The sequence below is a fragment of the Oculina patagonica genome, chromosome 1 (genome assembly GCF_052425735.1).
Source record: "Oculina patagonica isolate OP01 chromosome 1, crgOcupat, whole genome shotgun sequence".
NCBI classification, from domain to species: Eukaryota; Metazoa; Cnidaria; class Anthozoa; order Scleractinia; family Oculinidae; genus Oculina; species Oculina patagonica.
The window spans coordinates 38,810,778-38,828,421 of NC_135758.1; the positions used below are offsets into that span (position 1 = coordinate 38,810,778).

A 17,644-nucleotide genomic window follows, 5' to 3' on the forward strand; every position below is an offset into this window, starting at 1 on the left:
GGGAACAGGGTTACCAAGCTTCGAGGGTTCTTACACGACGAGGTTAGTAAAAGATATCTTTGCAAGTGGATTATAAATGTTTTGATATCAATTTTAAATTTGCATTTAAATTTTGATTGTTATGGTTTAGTATCAGACGGGAAAATGCCTCGGAAGAAACCCTTCAGTAACAAGCAGAAAAAGAAGCAACTACAAGAGAAACGGGAAAAGAGACGCGTGAAAAACTTGGGTATTTTTTAATCTAAACCTATTTACAGTTTTATTAGAAAGTGTACAATATTTGCAAACCTGGAGTGTTTTTAATTTGCTAAAACAATCCTGTAATGATTTTTTAGCTGGTTTGTCTGTTTATTAATGTTATTACATTGGTGGTTTTGAACTTCGTCTTAAGTGATTACTTGTAACATGGCGTTAATTTTCAGACGAGGAAAACAAGTCTTCAAACGGCAACTCTGCCGATACAGAAGGAGAGGAAGAATCAGAGATAGGAGAGAAATCACTGGACAATAAATCGGCAGCTGTTAATAAACTTCACCATCAACCCGTTGCTCATCATCAAGACAAAACCAGAAAACACGACCCAAACAGGTATATGTTGTCTTGGAACTATTTTGTTCCTTTTTAAGTGCAAAATTAACCTAAATTAGGTTACGCAGTCATGTCGTTCGAATATCTTCATTGATTTAATGCCTTGAAAATTATGAAACAATATACGTCCATGATTTTATTACCATCCTTCATTTATCAGGCATGCATTTATTCTAAAGTATATACTTTGCTGTTTCATTAACATGCTGTAATACCAATATTCTCGGCTTTTTTTTACTGAAAATTAAGGTTTTGCAGACAATTACATAAACAGTGTCGTTGAGAGGGATGTATTAAGATTGGTCGCTTTTACGCTAGAGACGTGTTACCCATCTGGATGGGTTTCGGCAACATTTTGATGTTCGTCTGGTTATGCGTCTCTAGTATAGAGACGGGCAGAAGATGCGTAAAGCCCGGGCCAAACGAGGATGAGGCTGATGAAAGTTCAAACTTTCACTCTCATTTGGCATGGAACTCTCTGATGCACTCTCATCAACTCTCATGCGCTCTCATCAACTTTGAACGTGCTCAAACTTTTCATGAGAGTCAATGAGGGTTTGACGGACTCTCGTTCTCGATTGGCCCGAGCTGATGATAGTCGATGAGAGTTGACGAAAACTCTCATGAGAGTCAACTCTCATCGACTCTCATCGACTCTCATCCTTGTTTGGCCCGGGCTTAACACGTCTAGATGAGCTACTTGTCTTGAAAGACAAACAAATGTTGTTATTTGTCTTTCAAGACAAATAATGACATTTCCAAAAGAAGCTTCTCTAGACAGCTAACTCGTCTTGTGTCCAAACAACAAAGTATTTGCCGAAACTCGACCAGACGAGTATTGTCTCTAGTATAAAAACAGCCATTGAACTGATCGTTAATAAATTTGGGATTGAGGGCAGAATTACAGAACTCTCTATAACAAGAGAGGATAATTACTTTGTTCAGAGGGATGCAGTATTATTGTACAAAAGATTAGCATCTTCTTCACACTAACTATAGAATGAGATAATAAATTAAATTTAACAGCCAAAATGAAAATCCATTTTCAGCAAGTAACACTGTTTCCAAGCGCTGTTTTTTTATTTGTAGATATCGTTTGCAGTTTGATCGTGAATCTAAGGGTGAAATTGAAGCCAGGAAAAAGGCAGCACAAGAACCCCTGAAATATGTACCAGAGGTTTGTCCATTTCGTCTTTAAACTTAGTGACGCATGATGACAGGATGAACCCTCAAGAGGGTGTTTTTTTAATAAATATTATATATTTTTTATTTAGCTTCGCCACATATAGAATAAACTAGTACCGGGTATTTAAAAATTTTTTTAAATTACTTAATTTAATTTTAAAGTTATGTAAATTTCATTGAACCCTATCTTGGGGCAGTGATAATTATATCTTATAATCGTCTGGACTTTCTTCACTCATTACTGACATTATGTTTAGAAGAACATCACAATGAGAAATTAACAAAGTTTAAAACCTGCAATTTTAGGCATGATCATTTCCAGGATGCATAGGCGGCGGAGTAGGGGAAAAGACATTTTGGGAATTTGAGTGGAGGGGGGAATGTGCTTAGCTTGGAGTACAACAGCCCCCCCCATGTTTTAAAATGCTCCACTGCCTCTGTAATGGTAACTAAAGTTAGATATTGAGAGGGTTAATCAAATGACTATATGAACTCAATTCCAGGAAAGTCTTGAAGTAAGTCTTGAAACTACTTACAAGCCTGGATCAGGTATGTATAATGTACAAATTATTGTCAGTAACATGTCTTAAATGAAAAAATAGGCAAGAGAGTTAGTGTTTACACTTTAAAATATCCAGTGATCGAAATACTTAAATGAGCCTGGAAGCTACCTTATAAATAATGAACGCTTTATGAAATTAACGCGAATTTCAAAAATTTGCGTTAATTTATAAGTTGCATTAATTTTTGTTGACATTAATTCACGTGCTGTTTATTAAGTGGAGCATTAATTTCCATGACTTTAATTTCTATTATTTTGGTCCCAATTTCTCAATACAATCCAGACATTCTTGACTCCTATAGCTAGGAAAAGGCTTTATTTCATCAGGGTAGAAATCAGCCGGTATCACTGAAACTGTGAAGAACGGGGCTGGAGGTTGTCAGATTCCTTCACTTAACCCCTAAATTTAGGATTATAGAAGCTTCTCTTTATTAATCAGTTAGAAAAAGTAAATACCCCCTCCCCCTTATTGCCACTTTGCTTCATGTAGACACTCAAGTTTTTCCCAACTCACTCTTAAATTTGATTCAAGTGTTTACATGTTAGCATTCATTTTTTTGCATAATGCAACAAATATAACATATTTTAAATTTAACCTTTACTGGTATATAAATGCAACTTTTTTGTTCATATGTTGCTAATTACATTTTATAGTATTGGACATGCCTAAGAGGCCACCATGGAAATACAGTATGAGCAAGGAACAAGTTGAGAGATCTGAGCAAGAAATGTTTGAAAACTTCTTAGACAACATTTATGATGAATACAAGCTCTCAGAACTGAGTTACTTTGAACGTAACTTGGAGGTAATGTTGTTTTTAGATAAAAATATTAAGTAATTTAGGTCCTTTCATTCATCTGTTAGTCATGAATTGCTCAACAATACTGATTAATTTCAATTTTTATTACAGACATGGAGACAGCTCTGGCGAGTGTTAGAAGTTGCAGACATAGTTGTTCTTATAACAGATATTCGACATCCAGTAAGCTTAACCTCACTGTTAAATGACTGTTATTACCCATACGCTGTAATCACTATTAACTGATAAATAATATTGTGTTTTAACTTGTGACCCAGTGTGACTCATGCATACTTATTAATTGTTTTAACCCTTGTAATTTTTTTTGTCTATATCACCCAGGTTCTTCATTTCCCTCCAACTGTTTACAATCATGTTGTACAGGATTTGAAAAAGGAGTTGGTGTTGGTCTTGAATAAGGTAACAATGGCAGGGCAATTCCAAAGCTAAATAAGTGTACTGTGATACCAGAAATGAGAATGCCCTTTCCACTCGCCGATATTAAATGGGTAGTGGTCAACCAATTTTTTAAAGAGAAAGGTAATATGCTGGACCTCGGACTAACATTTGTTTAGGGGGAGTTACACACTATTCCTGGTCACTTCATGCTCAGCTGTCCAAAAACTAGAGTTAAGCTGTAGGATAATTAAGTATGTCTGTAGAAGGAGGGTCCTGAAAGGCGTGGGGAAAGGTAATCCTGTGTGGAAATCCTGTTTCCAAGCCTATTGTTTTCCCCAAATTTTCTAAACTCCATTCCCAGTTCCATTGTTTATTTGTTTGTGATTCCCAGTCCCAGTGATCCAAATTCCATTTTCCCAGTGACAATTTGCCCAAATCCCAGTTCCCATTTTACTCCTTCAGGCCCCTCTTGAAGAAACTACCCTGTTTTGGTTAAAGAAATAGGGCTTTTGCAAAACCAGTACATACTGAAAATTAAATTGAAGCACTAAATTTACTGGTTAAAAAAAATTACAGTATAAATTATTGCAGCAAATATTTCCATGTTTAAATTTTGATTAGCCATTCCCTGTTAATTTTTTGCAGATTGATCTTGTGCCTCCTGAGGTAGTCACTGCTTGGAAAAAATACTTTAAATCCAAGTTTGAACATCTCAGAGTTGTGTGTTTTACATCATTTCCTAAAGACGAGAATGAACGCAAGAAAGACCCAAGCAAAGGTATTAAACTTTTCAAGATTGTGAACACAACAATTTAGTGTGCTTGTGCTTGGTCTAAAAATACTTTTAAAATTGTCAGTCCAATTTTGTTCTGATTTTATGCATGCAGTTGAATTTTGATGGTGAAGTGTTTGTATGAAGCGTTCCGTCAAGATAAATCTGCGTAACTCAAGATCAATGTCATGTCCATTTTTAAGAGGTTATTTTATTACAGTTAGAAGAAGTAAATCTTCTTTCAGCGTTTCATTAGCATAGATGGCGTTCAGTCAAATGCATCTATGTACACTGTATGCACAAACTTGCATTGACTAGCATTTTCAATTTGATTGTTTCCAACAACAGTTTTATCAAAGCGCCGTCGTCGTAAGAGAGGTTTCTTTCCTGTTGGACCCAGGGCTCTTCTGGAAGCTTGTGAAAGTTTGCGTGGAGATAAAAGTATGTAGTGACCTGCTTCTGGAGATAATATATTAATCTTCTTAAATAAATGTGGTTTTTAGTGACATGCGAACTCTGAAATTAAAAATCCAACTAACGATTGTGTTTTTCGCTGCCGTCAGTTATAATTATGGCAAAAGCCAACGAACAATGAAAAACAGAAACAAACAAAATGGATCGAAATATACTAATCACAACTGATGGACGTGACTTTTTGACCCAGTTGAAGTGAGCTTCTGTTTGCCGAGAGGTGCACTAAGATGATTGACGGCCGCGAAAAGCGTAAACCGTTCGCATATCACTGAAAACCGCAATAAATGCAGTCTTGAAGACAGTAAACTTTAATTCAACTATTCTTTTCATTTGCAACCCCATTCATTCATTAACTGTTTTTTTTTGGCCATGATCCATCACGTGTTATCTTGATGTAGTTGACCTTAGTGGCTGGGCGAGAAAACTCAGTGAACAAGAAAAAGGAGAAGAAGAAGGAATTCTTTATGATGACTATGGCAGCTCTGACGAATCTGAAGGTACACTGGCATTCTCTCTACTTCACTCGTGACATTGTGTAAAACATTGCGAGTCGTGATTTGATTAATGATACTGTTGTCTTCAAGATGTGTTCTTTTTTTTCTTTGCAGAAGAGGAAGGCAGTAGTTTTGAGGATGTAGAGCACAATGAGAATATTTTGACGTTAAGCTTAATAGGTAAGTGAGCGAGCACGAAGGTCTTGTCACGCGGAATACTACGCAACTCAGGGAACGTCCACCACAGAAAGATGGAATCACTTCATACTTAAACATCCTTTTAGTCCAGGCATTTTGTAATCAGACCTACTACTAATTGCAACAGAAGCTTTCTCAACATAAACTAGTTAGGAATGACCTATACAATAACATACTAAAAGTCTCGAAAGATTCAAGCTTGGGAACACCTCCAAATACGATCAACGTCTAACTCGCTTTCTGCTGCAACATGAAAACGAGGCTATAAACAGGAAGTTGCTGTTTACGGCTGTTTTATTGGTATAAATTATGCCTTTTCTTTAAAGTTAAGAACATACTCTTAATACAATGTTTCCCTGGCCTTAATCTTAAAATAAAGACCCATAAAAGAGCAATTTTTAAAATGCTAAGTTATTCGAAAGTTTACATTGGTCAAGACACGTTTATCACTTATCTTCAAGCTAGAGATAGAGTCATTCTTGAATTGTAATCTACACAGTCATGCTATTCAAGGAAGTCTTCCGAATCTTCACTTTCGTATTCCAGAGCGTTGGTAAAGTTAGTGCACGCGGACCCTTTGCACTGGTCGCAGGCTGGAGAGCACTGCATGCCATTCTTATGGCAGATGCACCTGTTAAAGCGAGTCTGGCGCAGGCGGAAGGTCCGTCGCACAGGAGTTGCTCCTCCACTTCATAAACTTTAGGTAATCTCCTCTTTGTGCGGAAGTTTACACTGCAGGTCTGGTGGTAAACTGCGTCAACAGCAGGCAAATCATGCACATTTAGAAGTCTAGCTTTTATCGTGTCAGACCCCTCGTCCACTCTCTCTGAACAAATTTTCAATATCGTGCCTTTCGTTTCAATTGTTGTAACCCTGAACGCTTCCCCCAGTCTTTTTCTCTGTTCCCCGAACTCAACTTTGGTACCACAAAAGAAACAGTCAGTTTTGAATGAGAAATATTGTTCTACTTGGCGAGTTAGAGAGCGACGATTACTAGTTGTTTCAGAAGTAAGAATTTTCTTGGTTCGCTTGATGTTACTTGGCAGACAATATTCTCGCCGGCAGTTCTGATGAACCTGCTTCACAGGAACCGTAGTGATAGAATCATTTCGCTCTGTGCTCGCCCGATTAATTCCCGCGCTTCCCTTTTCTCTTAGCGTTACGACCTCGCCCGCGCCGTCAAAGTTTTTTTTACAAATAACACACTTTTCTGTGTCATACATAGTTGAGTATCTTGTTTTCTGAAATTACAGGCAGATGGAAACGTGTAAAAGACAACAAGGCAACGATAGATGTATCAACAACGCTTTTTGCTCAAACCAATTCTCAATTCTAATTAACAGCTATTTGTGGAAACGTCTAGGTTGATTGCCTAAATGTGACTTAAATTGGCTTTCTTGAGTTTTTGAGAACGTTTGGTTCTATTCTTGCCAAATTTAATAAGTCTTTAGTAAAAATGAATTTTAGGCAAAATGTTTTGTGCTCAAAACGAATTTATTGTTCAGATCTAGAGATTTCTAAGTTATGAGAAAAAGATAACGCACGAAGCGCGAAGCGATAAATGGAATATCAGTTTTCGAGCTCTGAGTTGAAACTCAATTTGGGATTCACTATACAGGCCACAATGATTTTTTTAAACTGCATAACCTTAGCACATGACATCCATGTTTATTTTAGCTTAATTTTTTTTTTTATGTTTTAACTTTGCTAGCGGAAAACAAATTCCTACGCTAAATACCTCAAACAGATAAGCAACAGCGCAGACGCTTTCTACAAGCTTTGTGTCGATTTGTGTATTTTTATAGATTTAATCATCTTCTTAAAGCAATTATCTGATCTAATTTAGATGTAATTGGACTTAACTATCAGGAAAACACACAAAAATATTTCTTTCTCTGCTAGCCCATGCTGAACGTGGCATTAAACTCAAACAACACAGCAGATAGTAGAGGAGCCTCGTTTCCATGCTGTATTATACAGGGACGATACAGGGTTATAAAAAAACCCGTTTTTAGTCACCTTCCCCTGCTCAGATTTTCAGAGACTTTTGATATGTTATAGAGGACATGTTCCTGGATCAAAATCCGTTAAAAAACCTTCTGTTGCAATTAGTATCAGGTTGACCTATTTTATGCGATAAAATGCCTGGACTATTTGTGCTATTTTCCTCTCGCAACTTCGCTGCAAGCATCATGATGCGATGTAGGACGAACAGGGTTTGGGGCGGGGGGGGGGGGGGGGGGAGCAGTGTGTCTTCTAAGACAGCAAAGAGCTGAGGGTTCTCTATTTCCCGATTGCACCCATGATACCCGCAGGTCCCGGTTAGCACATTTTGCATTTAGTTCCTTCAGTTCTTGAAGATTGAAACTTCTCACAGTATGAGCCAGCGTTAACCCTTTAACCGGCAGATTTCTGTGACTTTCTAAAGGTTTTTTCTGGGCTTATACATTCTGTAGAACTTCGTGATTGCATATAAGAAGTTCAAGTAAAAATGTGTGCTGTTTCGAAACACCGAGGGCTCAGATTTTTATTGTGACGTCAGTAGTCGGCAGTTGCTTCTTTCCAGAGGTGAGAGATGATTTTGTCTTGATTGGAACGCCAGAAATATTCGAATCGAAAGATGGCGGTTCATGGGTAAAGTTGTCTCTCTGGCCGTTCTGTGGGTGGATTCCAAGACCTGCCAAGGCATTTTGGACGAGTTCTGACTTCCAAAGAATGCAATCGGTGCAACATTTTGCCGGCAGGATTGGGTGGCTCGACACTTATAAAAAATATATGGAATCAAGGTAGGAAGCCTTTCATGCCGCCGCCATGACTGTTTTTCCCAAGCATCCCTTTCGGTCAGCAACGAGGAAATTACAGGTTTGCAAGCATAGCTCTAATCGAATAGTAATTGCTGAGTCTGCTGAATGATTGATGGGAAATTTCCTTGGTGAACGGAAGGGAATAGGGTTGAAGTTTGCTGCAAATGTATATTTTTGACGTCAGAATTATTTTTTCATTAAAAAAATGGAGGCAAAGATGTGTGTTTTTTGTTGTTGTCCTGTTACGTAGAAAACGGGCATTTTCAGATTTGCTGCTGACCAAACAACCATATGCAACAGAAATCAAGAGTTGTAGTCAGTTAGTTGGCTTTTAAAGCTATGAAAATTATCACTTTGCCATAAAAAGCAGTCATTACTATCAGGTGCCCAGATATGTAAAAGCTAGAGATTTTTCAATCACTGCTGGTGTTTATCGTACACATATGTACGATTGCCGGTTAAAGGGTTAAGCAAAAGCCTGGTGGAAGAAGGTGGCGTGTGACTCGCGTTTTTTTTCTTTGGCGTGGATATCAAATCTTTGATTCTTGCTTGAACTTTGATTTCAGGCCACCCAAATGTTGGAAAATCTTCTCTTCTCAATGGTCTTGTTGGACACAAGGTTTGTATCTTCTGAAACTTGCTTTCAATCTTCCTACCTTGCTTCAGTCGCACTGGTCCTTCAGCGTCCTCTCTGTTTTTTTTTTCTTCTCAACAGGTGGTGAGCACGTCTCGTACGCCCGGTCACACCAAACATTTCCAGACCATATTTCTAACACCAAACGTCAGACTGTGTGACTGTCCTGGATTGGTATTTCCTTCCATTGTTGGAAAACAACTACAGGTACACGCACTTTGGTAACATTGAGGTGGTTGGCTAAAACTGTGTGGTCACTGTGATTTTGTGTTTCTTGTACATAGTGACTGGTTCAGAAAAGGCGTGTAGTCTCCAGACGGGACTGCTACATTCCCTATGCTCCGATCGCTCGTGCAGTACTATTTTAATGAGGGACTGTTTGTAGACAACTAATCTGTGTACAGCCGCCTGCTCTCCTCAAGACAAATCGGGCACTTTTTCTTGAGGTGATTGGGCGGCTGTGCACAGGCTATAGTCACATTTGATTTGCAAAGTGTCATGCTATGGGGTGCATGTAAGAGACAAAGATCGATGCCGTTATTTTATTTATTTTTTAATGTTGAGCTCATCTAGTTTGCTAATATCATAAGGAATGTGAGAAAGACTCTGAAATCCACTCCCGAAACCAACACTGTCGTACACTCGTCTCTGATTTGTCGTACTGCTCCCAGGCTATCGCAAAGTGATTTGTCGCAGTGGGTTTCAAGCCGAAAACGTAAAAGTTGAAACTATAACTTGTACCCTCAGCACTCCATATGTAAGCTTCTATTCCTCTGTTACTTCTTGCCTATAGATCCTGTCTGGAATGTATCCCATCTCACAAGTACAAGAGCCGTACACTGCTGTTGGATACTTAGCTGCTAGAGTATCCCTGGTAGATCTTTTGCAGTTGGTACACCCCCTGAACATAGGTGAATCTGATGGCAAGGGAGGGGTAGGTGACGAAAACCACCCTTGGTCAGCTTGGGATGTGTGTGACGGTAAGAATGAAATACAAAACTGCCTTCTGTGAGTGTTAGTCGCGGCAGTGACTGAACAGTACTAACATTCTTTTTTTTTTGTTTCAGCCTGGGCACATAAAAGAGGTTTCCTGACAGCAAAAGCTGGGCGCCCTGATGTTTATCGAGCAGGTACGTTACAGTGGAGAAACTGATAAAAAGAAAATTTTTCGGTCAACGGTCCATTTTTGAGAATTCGCTGAGCCCGCGGTTTTCGGTTGAAATGTTGCTAAGGAACATCAAGTATCGTCATGACGACAAGGTCAAGTGGTACATTCGGAGTGCTCGTGCTAGTTCTGATTGGACAATGGGAATCGGGAGGTCTTCGGATTCTTTTAGGAAGATTTGTCAACCTCCGACATAACAAGTTGGTCTTTCAAAATCTTTATACCCAGGAAAAGTTCTGTTTGTACGCTGTTATATGATAATAAAAATCTGTTATACTAACATTGTACTTCGGAGTATAGTCGTTCTACTGATGTGGTGCATTTTCTGCTTTCTATTTCGTAGCCAATAGTCTCTTGAGACTGGCCGTAGATGGAAAGATTGTGATGTGTGTTTATCCGCCAGGTTTCATCGCCAAGAGAGGTCAGTTAATCCTTTACTTGCAAGCTCGAAACTTTTGATCGTTAATTGATCATGACTTCGTTTCTTTTCATATTAGTTCTACTTCTAACAATTTGTTGCTACATCAAGACAGTATCCACTGTAGTTGATTTTATCACTAAGACCCAGGGGGGGGGGGGGGAAGAATCTCGGCACTTTTCTTTGAAGATATAGCAGTGCCTGGAAACGGTGAGGATCTATGTCAATCAAGCCGTTGCTAAGAAAGACGTCACCCAGAGTTTTGTTTTCTCAGAAAGATTTAAATATCAATGACTGTATGCGTGTGAAATGCGAATAGTGGCGGTATTCACTACGCCCTTAGCGACCATTCGCTAGCTACTGCGCATTCTCGGTTGCCCGGCACCGCTATGTCCCCTTTTTGAGTCAAGTATTAAACAAAGAAAGTTTCTCCCCCCCCCCCCCCCCTGCTACGACCACATTTACTAGTTTGAACCAACCAGCACTCAGGGCTGCAAATAATTTTTTTACACTTGAAAGGACATATGTCCTACTAAGACACCACCTTGGTCGGACAAAACAAAATTCTGGTCGGACAGATTTTTATTCATCGTTGCCGTTAAATGATATACGATCAAAAAATTGTCTGGACATCATGTCCGACCACACTGGGGATTTAGTTGGACATGAGCAAATTTTGGTCGGCCAATGTCCGATGACCGACTGTTATTTGCAGCCCTGACTCCCCTGAGCACTCGACGCACAAATGTACAACCGGTGGCATTATAGCGGAAAAACATGTAACCCCGGCCATAGCGAGGGAAAACATGGAACCGTTAGTATGCGCGGGAAAACTTTTAAGGGATGTCAAGCGCGAAAAAACTTGTCAGTAATTGGTGCCATGCGCGGGAAAACATGCAACTCATAATAATGCGCGGGAAAACGTGTAACCGCTAGCAAGTGCGGGAAAACATGAAATCGCTAGCACGGGAAAAGTTGTAAGCAGGGTGCCCTACTTGAAGTTGAAGGTAAGCGCGAAAAAATCTTGTAAGTAACTGGTCACGGGTCAAGCGCGGTGAAACATGTAATGTGGCATGCAAGCGCGGGAAAGACAATCTTGGCTTCATTTGTTGGGGAAGTTACATGCAATTGTCAAAGTATCCATGCCTGTCAGTAATACTCTACTTGTATCATTTTCTTTTCCTCAACAGTTGAATGGCAGAATCATCCCGAAACAAAGGAGATTGCCCTGCTACAAGAAAGACACTCCGAAAGCAGAAGGTTACGACAACAGGAACACGAAACAGACGAATTGTCCTCCCATCTACTAGCCCCCCCGGGTAGGGGCAAGAAAGATGAGAGACCGAGTAGTGATGGAGATGATGAACAGGAGGGAGAGGAAAGCGAGATCGTTTCCTCTAATCCATTTGCACTTTTGTCTGACGAATGAAAGTATCAGTGGAAGGAATTGAAGCCACCGTCTCAGTGGAAGAGTGCTGATTCTGATAAAGTTGCACTTGTGACGTAAAATCAGATGTACGGCCATAAAAAGCATAAACGACGCTCTTCGTTTCAAAAAGGAAATTTCCTACAGGTTTGCGCGCTTCTCATCGGAAGCGAACAAGGGAGTAACTGACACGGAAAAACTGCGAAGAGATGAAGAGAACGGGAATTTGGCCGTCTTGGGCCTCGTCAACGCTTACGCGTTTCCGTCTATCGTCCACACTAATAAGATCGAAAACGCTCATCGTTTTAAACGAAAACGCATACATTTGAAAACGCAGTTCAGAGAGTAGACATTTAGAAAACGTAGAGCTATCGTCTCAGTGTGGACGGCGAAAACGGAGGCTTTTGAAAACGCTGAGTTTTCGATCGTATCAGTGTGAACGATAGGCGAAAACGCATCGACAAAAACGCATCAACGAAAACGCATTCGTGTGCACGTGCCTTGGTTGCGGAGAAAGTGTGAAAGCTGCAGATCTAGATACGGAGAAACCTTTACTGCTTGAGTTTTGCAAGAGTCGTTGGTGAACATGTTTGGGGATAGCTTAATTCCCATTAAATAATTTTAATATAATTACTCGTTAAAATAAATTGTTTTTTTAAAAACGGTGCCTACAAGGTAGTAAAGCTTAAGCGACGTCGCACTGTATGTGATCTCAAAAGACACATTGGTGAGGTCGTCCTTACTTTGTTGACGTTGAGTTGTTTTAACATGGAAATCAAGAATAAAAATAGAAATATCGATATGCGAGGAATATGTATGATTGAAATTATATTATTCAGTGCACAAAACTGGATTAAAAGAGTATTGATTTATCTTATTAAAAGTTGTCCGACTAGTATATGTCTGTCCAGTGTTGAACAATGTAAAAAGATATTTTTAGCAAAACCAGCTGAGACGAACAAGAATGTGCAAATGTTTCAGCCTTCTAACACCGTCCAGGTTTGCGAGAGGCTAGATAAATCTTGAAGATGATGTTTCGCTGGGTTTATCAAACGGTCTGAGCTCTGTCGCTCTCTATCCGAGAGGAGGGGGGAGATAGCAGACGAACTTCGACCATCTTCTAACTGACTAGGCGAGTTCTGGTTGAGTTACGCCTTTGGTGAGTGACCGCGTTTCGTGTCCCCACTTAATTCTGGTCTTAGGAAACAGGGGTAGATCTAGCAAATTCACAAACGGGGACCGAAGCAGTTGCGGTGAGAGCGCAACCTTGTTTTTTCAGCAAATTTTAAGTTTAGAATGACAGTTGTTAAATTCCAAGACAAAGTAGACTGCTTGCAGTCTGTTTTTCTCTCGAAATTTAGTAAGGGAGTACGAGGCTTGACGATGGTTTTAGATGCGCGAAGAAGGATTGGGACAAGAGTGTTCGCGCGATCGGATCGCGCGATCTTTTCTCATCTCGCCTCAAGTCCCTTCTCATTCATCCGCCAGTTCAACCAGTTTGCTGCGTTCCTGATATAATCGCGCGCTCCTCGGACCCTGAGAGAAAAGACAGACTACCGTGAGTAGTCTAAAGACAAAGAAGGGGTCTCGCCACTCCCTCTAAATCCACTCCAGCGCCAGATGAGAAGTACAAACCGTAATCCATTCTCTCAGATTTTTTTATTCAACCTTAACCAATATTGACAGAATATTTGAATAATGGAGGTCTTTATGAATACAAAATAAATGTCTTGCTCTAAACATGTACAGATGTTTGTGGGGTATTTGTTTTGTCGGGGATTTGTAAAATTTCTTTAGTACACTTTGCATAGGTTATGCAATCTCTTCCTGTATTTGTCCTCAGGCCGTGAGAGCTTTCTTGGGCGCCGCATTCTGAGTACTGTATCCAAATGTCATTCCATATCGGAACTTTTCTCCTGCAAACATACCAAACAGATAAATGTGATGAGTCAGTGATGGTAAAGTCGCTTATCAAGATTGTGTAATATATATTTTGCAAATCATAATTTGAACAAGACCCTAGAATTGTCTACTACCACCAAACCGGAAACGAGAGGCGAACTACTTTGAGCAAGTCTAACGTAACAAGAGCCCACAGCGGAAAAATGTGTAAGTTAATTTTACCTCCATTACCATAGTTGACGGAGATGGACGAAGAACACCTAGCGCAGAGAGCTTGTAGGAGACTTGAAATGTCTCGGCGAGATAAAGCTTAGGCAAAATCAAAACGAAGAGAAACGTGGAAGGGTACTGTGGATAGCCTATACCCCCCCCCCCCCCCCCTCCCACCCAGGGGTCGAAATCAGGGGCAAAGTCATGTCATTGGTTCTAAGGTAACACTTTAATTTTTCTGTCGCCAGTTGCAAGTAATAAATCGATGTGACAACTTCGTGCAGTCTCTCAAAAACCGACCAGGCGAGAAAAAAAAAAACCCGCAAGAAAATTGGATACAAGGCACGAAACAAAGTCCGGGTGACCAATTTTCTTCCCCGCCTTTTCGCGTTTCACTCAACGACCTTTTAAGGACTTACCCTACGCGGCTTAGGGAATTTCGCGCGAAAGTACTTTGAACCTCTGTGAGGACTGTAAAGCCGCAAGCAGAATGCGTGGGAAGAAGACTCCCTTGTGGCTCAGCGACCGAAGCAAAGCACCCGCGCGAGAAATCCCGCTAGCTTACAGGCTAGTAAGAACTGCTTGTAGTTGATTGACAGAAAAGACTAAGTCAATACTGTACCTGGCACGTGTCCAGTGTAATGCGGAACCTGGCCCGAGTCCTTCACGTAAATCGGCTTGGTGTCGACAATTCTAATCTCTGGTCGAATAACTGTCACAGGCAAATCCTTTACTCGCCGCAGCCTCTCGCTTTCGCCCGTGAACTCACAGAGCGCTTTATTTGTCAACAACGGGTATCCCATGCCCATTTCACCCCTGGCCCGCGGGACAAATCCCGTGTATCCCGACATGAGGAATTTCTTCGGGTCGTCGTTGCTCATGACATAGGGAGAAAGCGAGTGCTGCAGTGCTTGAGGGGAGAAGTACGCTTTAGGTCGAATTGTGATTGACTTCAGCGGAGTCTTATACTTGGTAGTGATTAGAGTGTTTTCAGAGAGAAGCTCCTGGGGGACGTCTTTGCCTTTTTGTAGCTCTGCGATCGTTCTAAGGTCGCGGATTTTGCGATGGTGTTTCATTTGATCTTCTTGAAAGCTGGCAATGGCGCTGAGGCTGGTGTCCGCGTACGGCTTTCCATAGTAATGCTCTCCTTTGGGAATATAACCTGAAAAAAAGTGAATCAATGTAGCGATTATAACAGCCAGTATATACCCGAAATTTAAAAGTCGAACACAAAATTTAAAGCGATCTGATAGGCGTGACTTAAGGCCTCGTCCGCACTGACCCGGGTAAATTTGAAAACGGAGAAATTTGAAAACGCCGCGTGAAATTTTTCCGTCCTTCCGGGTATTTAACCTTTTTTTTTTTATTTTTTGGTCAATTTTTTGTGGGGGAAAATTTTCGGGGGGGCCGGGGGAGGCCGGGGAAGTACTGCTCGACCGCGGATCTTAAACGTTCGCTTTACTCTCGAGTATATAATACAAAATGGAGCTGACTCTAACAGGGTAGCCACGGCATGTAAGGCAGTATAAAATATGCCACGGTCCATGGATAGACAGTCTTCACCAAAAGTTTCTTTGCATTGGCATGACGGGCTTGTCTTTTCGTCGTAAGAAACTTTACAGCGGAATCTTTCAGTCAGCACTTTTTTTTCTAATTTTTCCTTTATGGTGAACTTTATTATTTAATTTTTTTTTTTTTTTTTTTTTTTTTTTTTTTTTTTTTTTTTTTTTAATACATGGTCAGAGCGGTAGCAAGGGACTTAACCAAGGTGGTTCATAAGGGCATATCTCTATACCGCCTCTCTTTTGCTCTATGGGGAGCGGGGCGCATGAAGAAATACCGGGATCGAATAAGGTTGAGATTTTGGTTGTCCTGAACTGCTCAGGAGGAATGCAAGCTACGAAAACAGGATTGTACCCAAACTCGTCCCCAGCGCTTGCTCTTCTTTTACCAAGAACAAGGACTCTGAGTTTGCGCAAGCAGCCAATCAGATTTGAGCGGAGGTCCGTGAATGCGGACTAGTCAAACTGCTGCCTCACACGCTGGGGCGTGCCGTTGCAATTCTCGTTGAATTCACCGATTTCTGTGCTTTTATTATGGCGATTTGAAAAGAGTATTATTAAAAACTGTATCCATTTTCAGACAAAACAAAACGAACTTCTGGCAATATTAATTGGGGTAATTTTGAACTCTAAAACAATTCTTGTCAAGAAAACACTAGAAAAAGAAATATTTTCCTCTAAAATTCACACGATCGTACGACACTTGAAATTTTGCCTGTGTACGCTCGTTTTTCTTCGAATTTGCGAAATTTCAATATTTCATATTTGTTTTTGTAGTTTGCGTGTCAATTCCAAACGCCTTAAATTTACTTAGTATAAAATATGCAAAAGCGGGTGACGCGGGGTAAATATAACAAACAAAAGTTCATCACAGGTCAACGAGTTTGACGGGCAATGCATACATTACATATATTTTAAAACACGGGTCGCTTCCTTGGTTACTAGAGTAAACTGTAGAACAACAGAGTCACACAACACGCAAAAACATTCGATCGCTCGCTGCCTTGACATTATAAAAGCGAATTTAGAGTTTATAGAGTCGATTTTTCTTGATTAAACTCAACTTATCATTTTTACCCGGTAAAAATTGTCGGTTTCTTTGATGCTTTACTTGAGTTGCAAAACGTGAATCGCGTAGACAAAGCGCTCAGAGTCTGTTACCGTGAAATTCTTTCGATCTGTTTTCTGATCAGCAAAGAAACGCGGGGATGTTTTGAGCTGCGCTTGATAGCAAGGCTAGACAGTATTATTCAGCATGTGCGCTCGTCTGTATATACATAAAATCTTTCTTATCCTTTATCTGTCTGCTTCAGCTTCCCGCGAAAAAAAGGCTTTTGACACACATTTGTGTACCAAGGATTATAAAATAGGATTAGCTAATCGCTTAAACATAGAACGGAGTAGAACAAGCATTAGCAACAAGAAAAGAAACATTATAGATTTTTTCACTCACTTACCCGTATAATTTGGAACCATATCGTCGCGTAATTTTTGATCGCCGAGATTTAAGCTGCGTGTGGCTATCAAGGCACGTCTGCCGTCTCTCGGTGGCCGAGGATGCGGGATGATGTCAGATAAAACCGGCTTGCCAGAGCTAGCCACGGATAATGTTGTCGGGGATGTTGTCAAAAGCTGCGAAGTTGTCCTACCGAATGTATCGCCGATTTGATACTTGAATTGTGGGCAATAACCACAATAACTGTGTAGGCAAAGAAATCGTAAATACGTCGAAGCTTGTTGGTGAAATGATATCCAAATGTTTTGAAAGCATTTGCGAGAACCAAGCGATTTATTAGACACAAAAATACACACGCGATTGAAGAAAATTCTGTCTGACAATGCCTTTAGAATACTTACCCTGGTATATGGTAAGGATCCGGAGTCATAAGGGTTGATTTTCTGGTTCCCCTCATTTTTGTCAGCAGAAGAATTTTAACCTGAATGAAAGCGTGATCCTTAGAAACGCATAATTCACTAAACCACTCAAGTCCAACTTGTGAGACAATTGACTAATAAATACATTATGCTTAATTATCCGTATGACATCATTA

General features: G+C 40.3%; 2 protein-coding genes across 2 annotated transcripts; one reads left to right on the plus strand and one right to left on the minus strand.

Moving 5' to 3' along the window:
* The first annotated feature begins 36 nt into the window (after nucleotides 1–36).
* Nucleotides 37–12,835, plus strand: LOC144629752 (guanine nucleotide-binding protein-like 1). The gene is made up of 17 exons (XM_078487970.1): nucleotides 37–229; nucleotides 423–588; nucleotides 1,678–1,765; nucleotides 2,277–2,322; nucleotides 2,990–3,141; nucleotides 3,247–3,318; nucleotides 3,478–3,555; nucleotides 4,180–4,312; nucleotides 4,655–4,747; nucleotides 5,179–5,277; nucleotides 5,389–5,454; nucleotides 8,843–8,895; nucleotides 8,992–9,117; nucleotides 9,704–9,890; nucleotides 9,978–10,040; nucleotides 10,419–10,496; nucleotides 11,684–12,835. The coding sequence occupies exons 1-17, from the start codon at nucleotides 145–147 to the stop codon at nucleotides 11,920–11,922; spliced, it is 1,824 nt and encodes a 607-aa protein (XP_078344096.1). The 5' UTR covers nucleotides 37–144; the 3' UTR covers nucleotides 11,923–12,835.
* Nucleotides 12,836–13,559: 724 nt separating this feature from the next.
* LOC144629762 (ciliary microtubule inner protein 2B-like) lies at nucleotides 13,560–17,595 on the minus strand. Its single transcript, XM_078487976.1, has 4 exons — nucleotides 17,451–17,595; nucleotides 17,051–17,292; nucleotides 14,654–15,193; nucleotides 13,560–13,835 (listed from the first exon to the last, which is right to left on the minus strand). The coding sequence occupies exons 1-4, from the start codon at nucleotides 17,504–17,506 to the stop codon at nucleotides 13,759–13,761; spliced, it is 915 nt and encodes a 304-aa protein (XP_078344102.1). The 5' UTR covers nucleotides 17,507–17,595; the 3' UTR covers nucleotides 13,560–13,758.
* Between the last annotated feature and the right edge of the window lie 49 nt (nucleotides 17,596–17,644).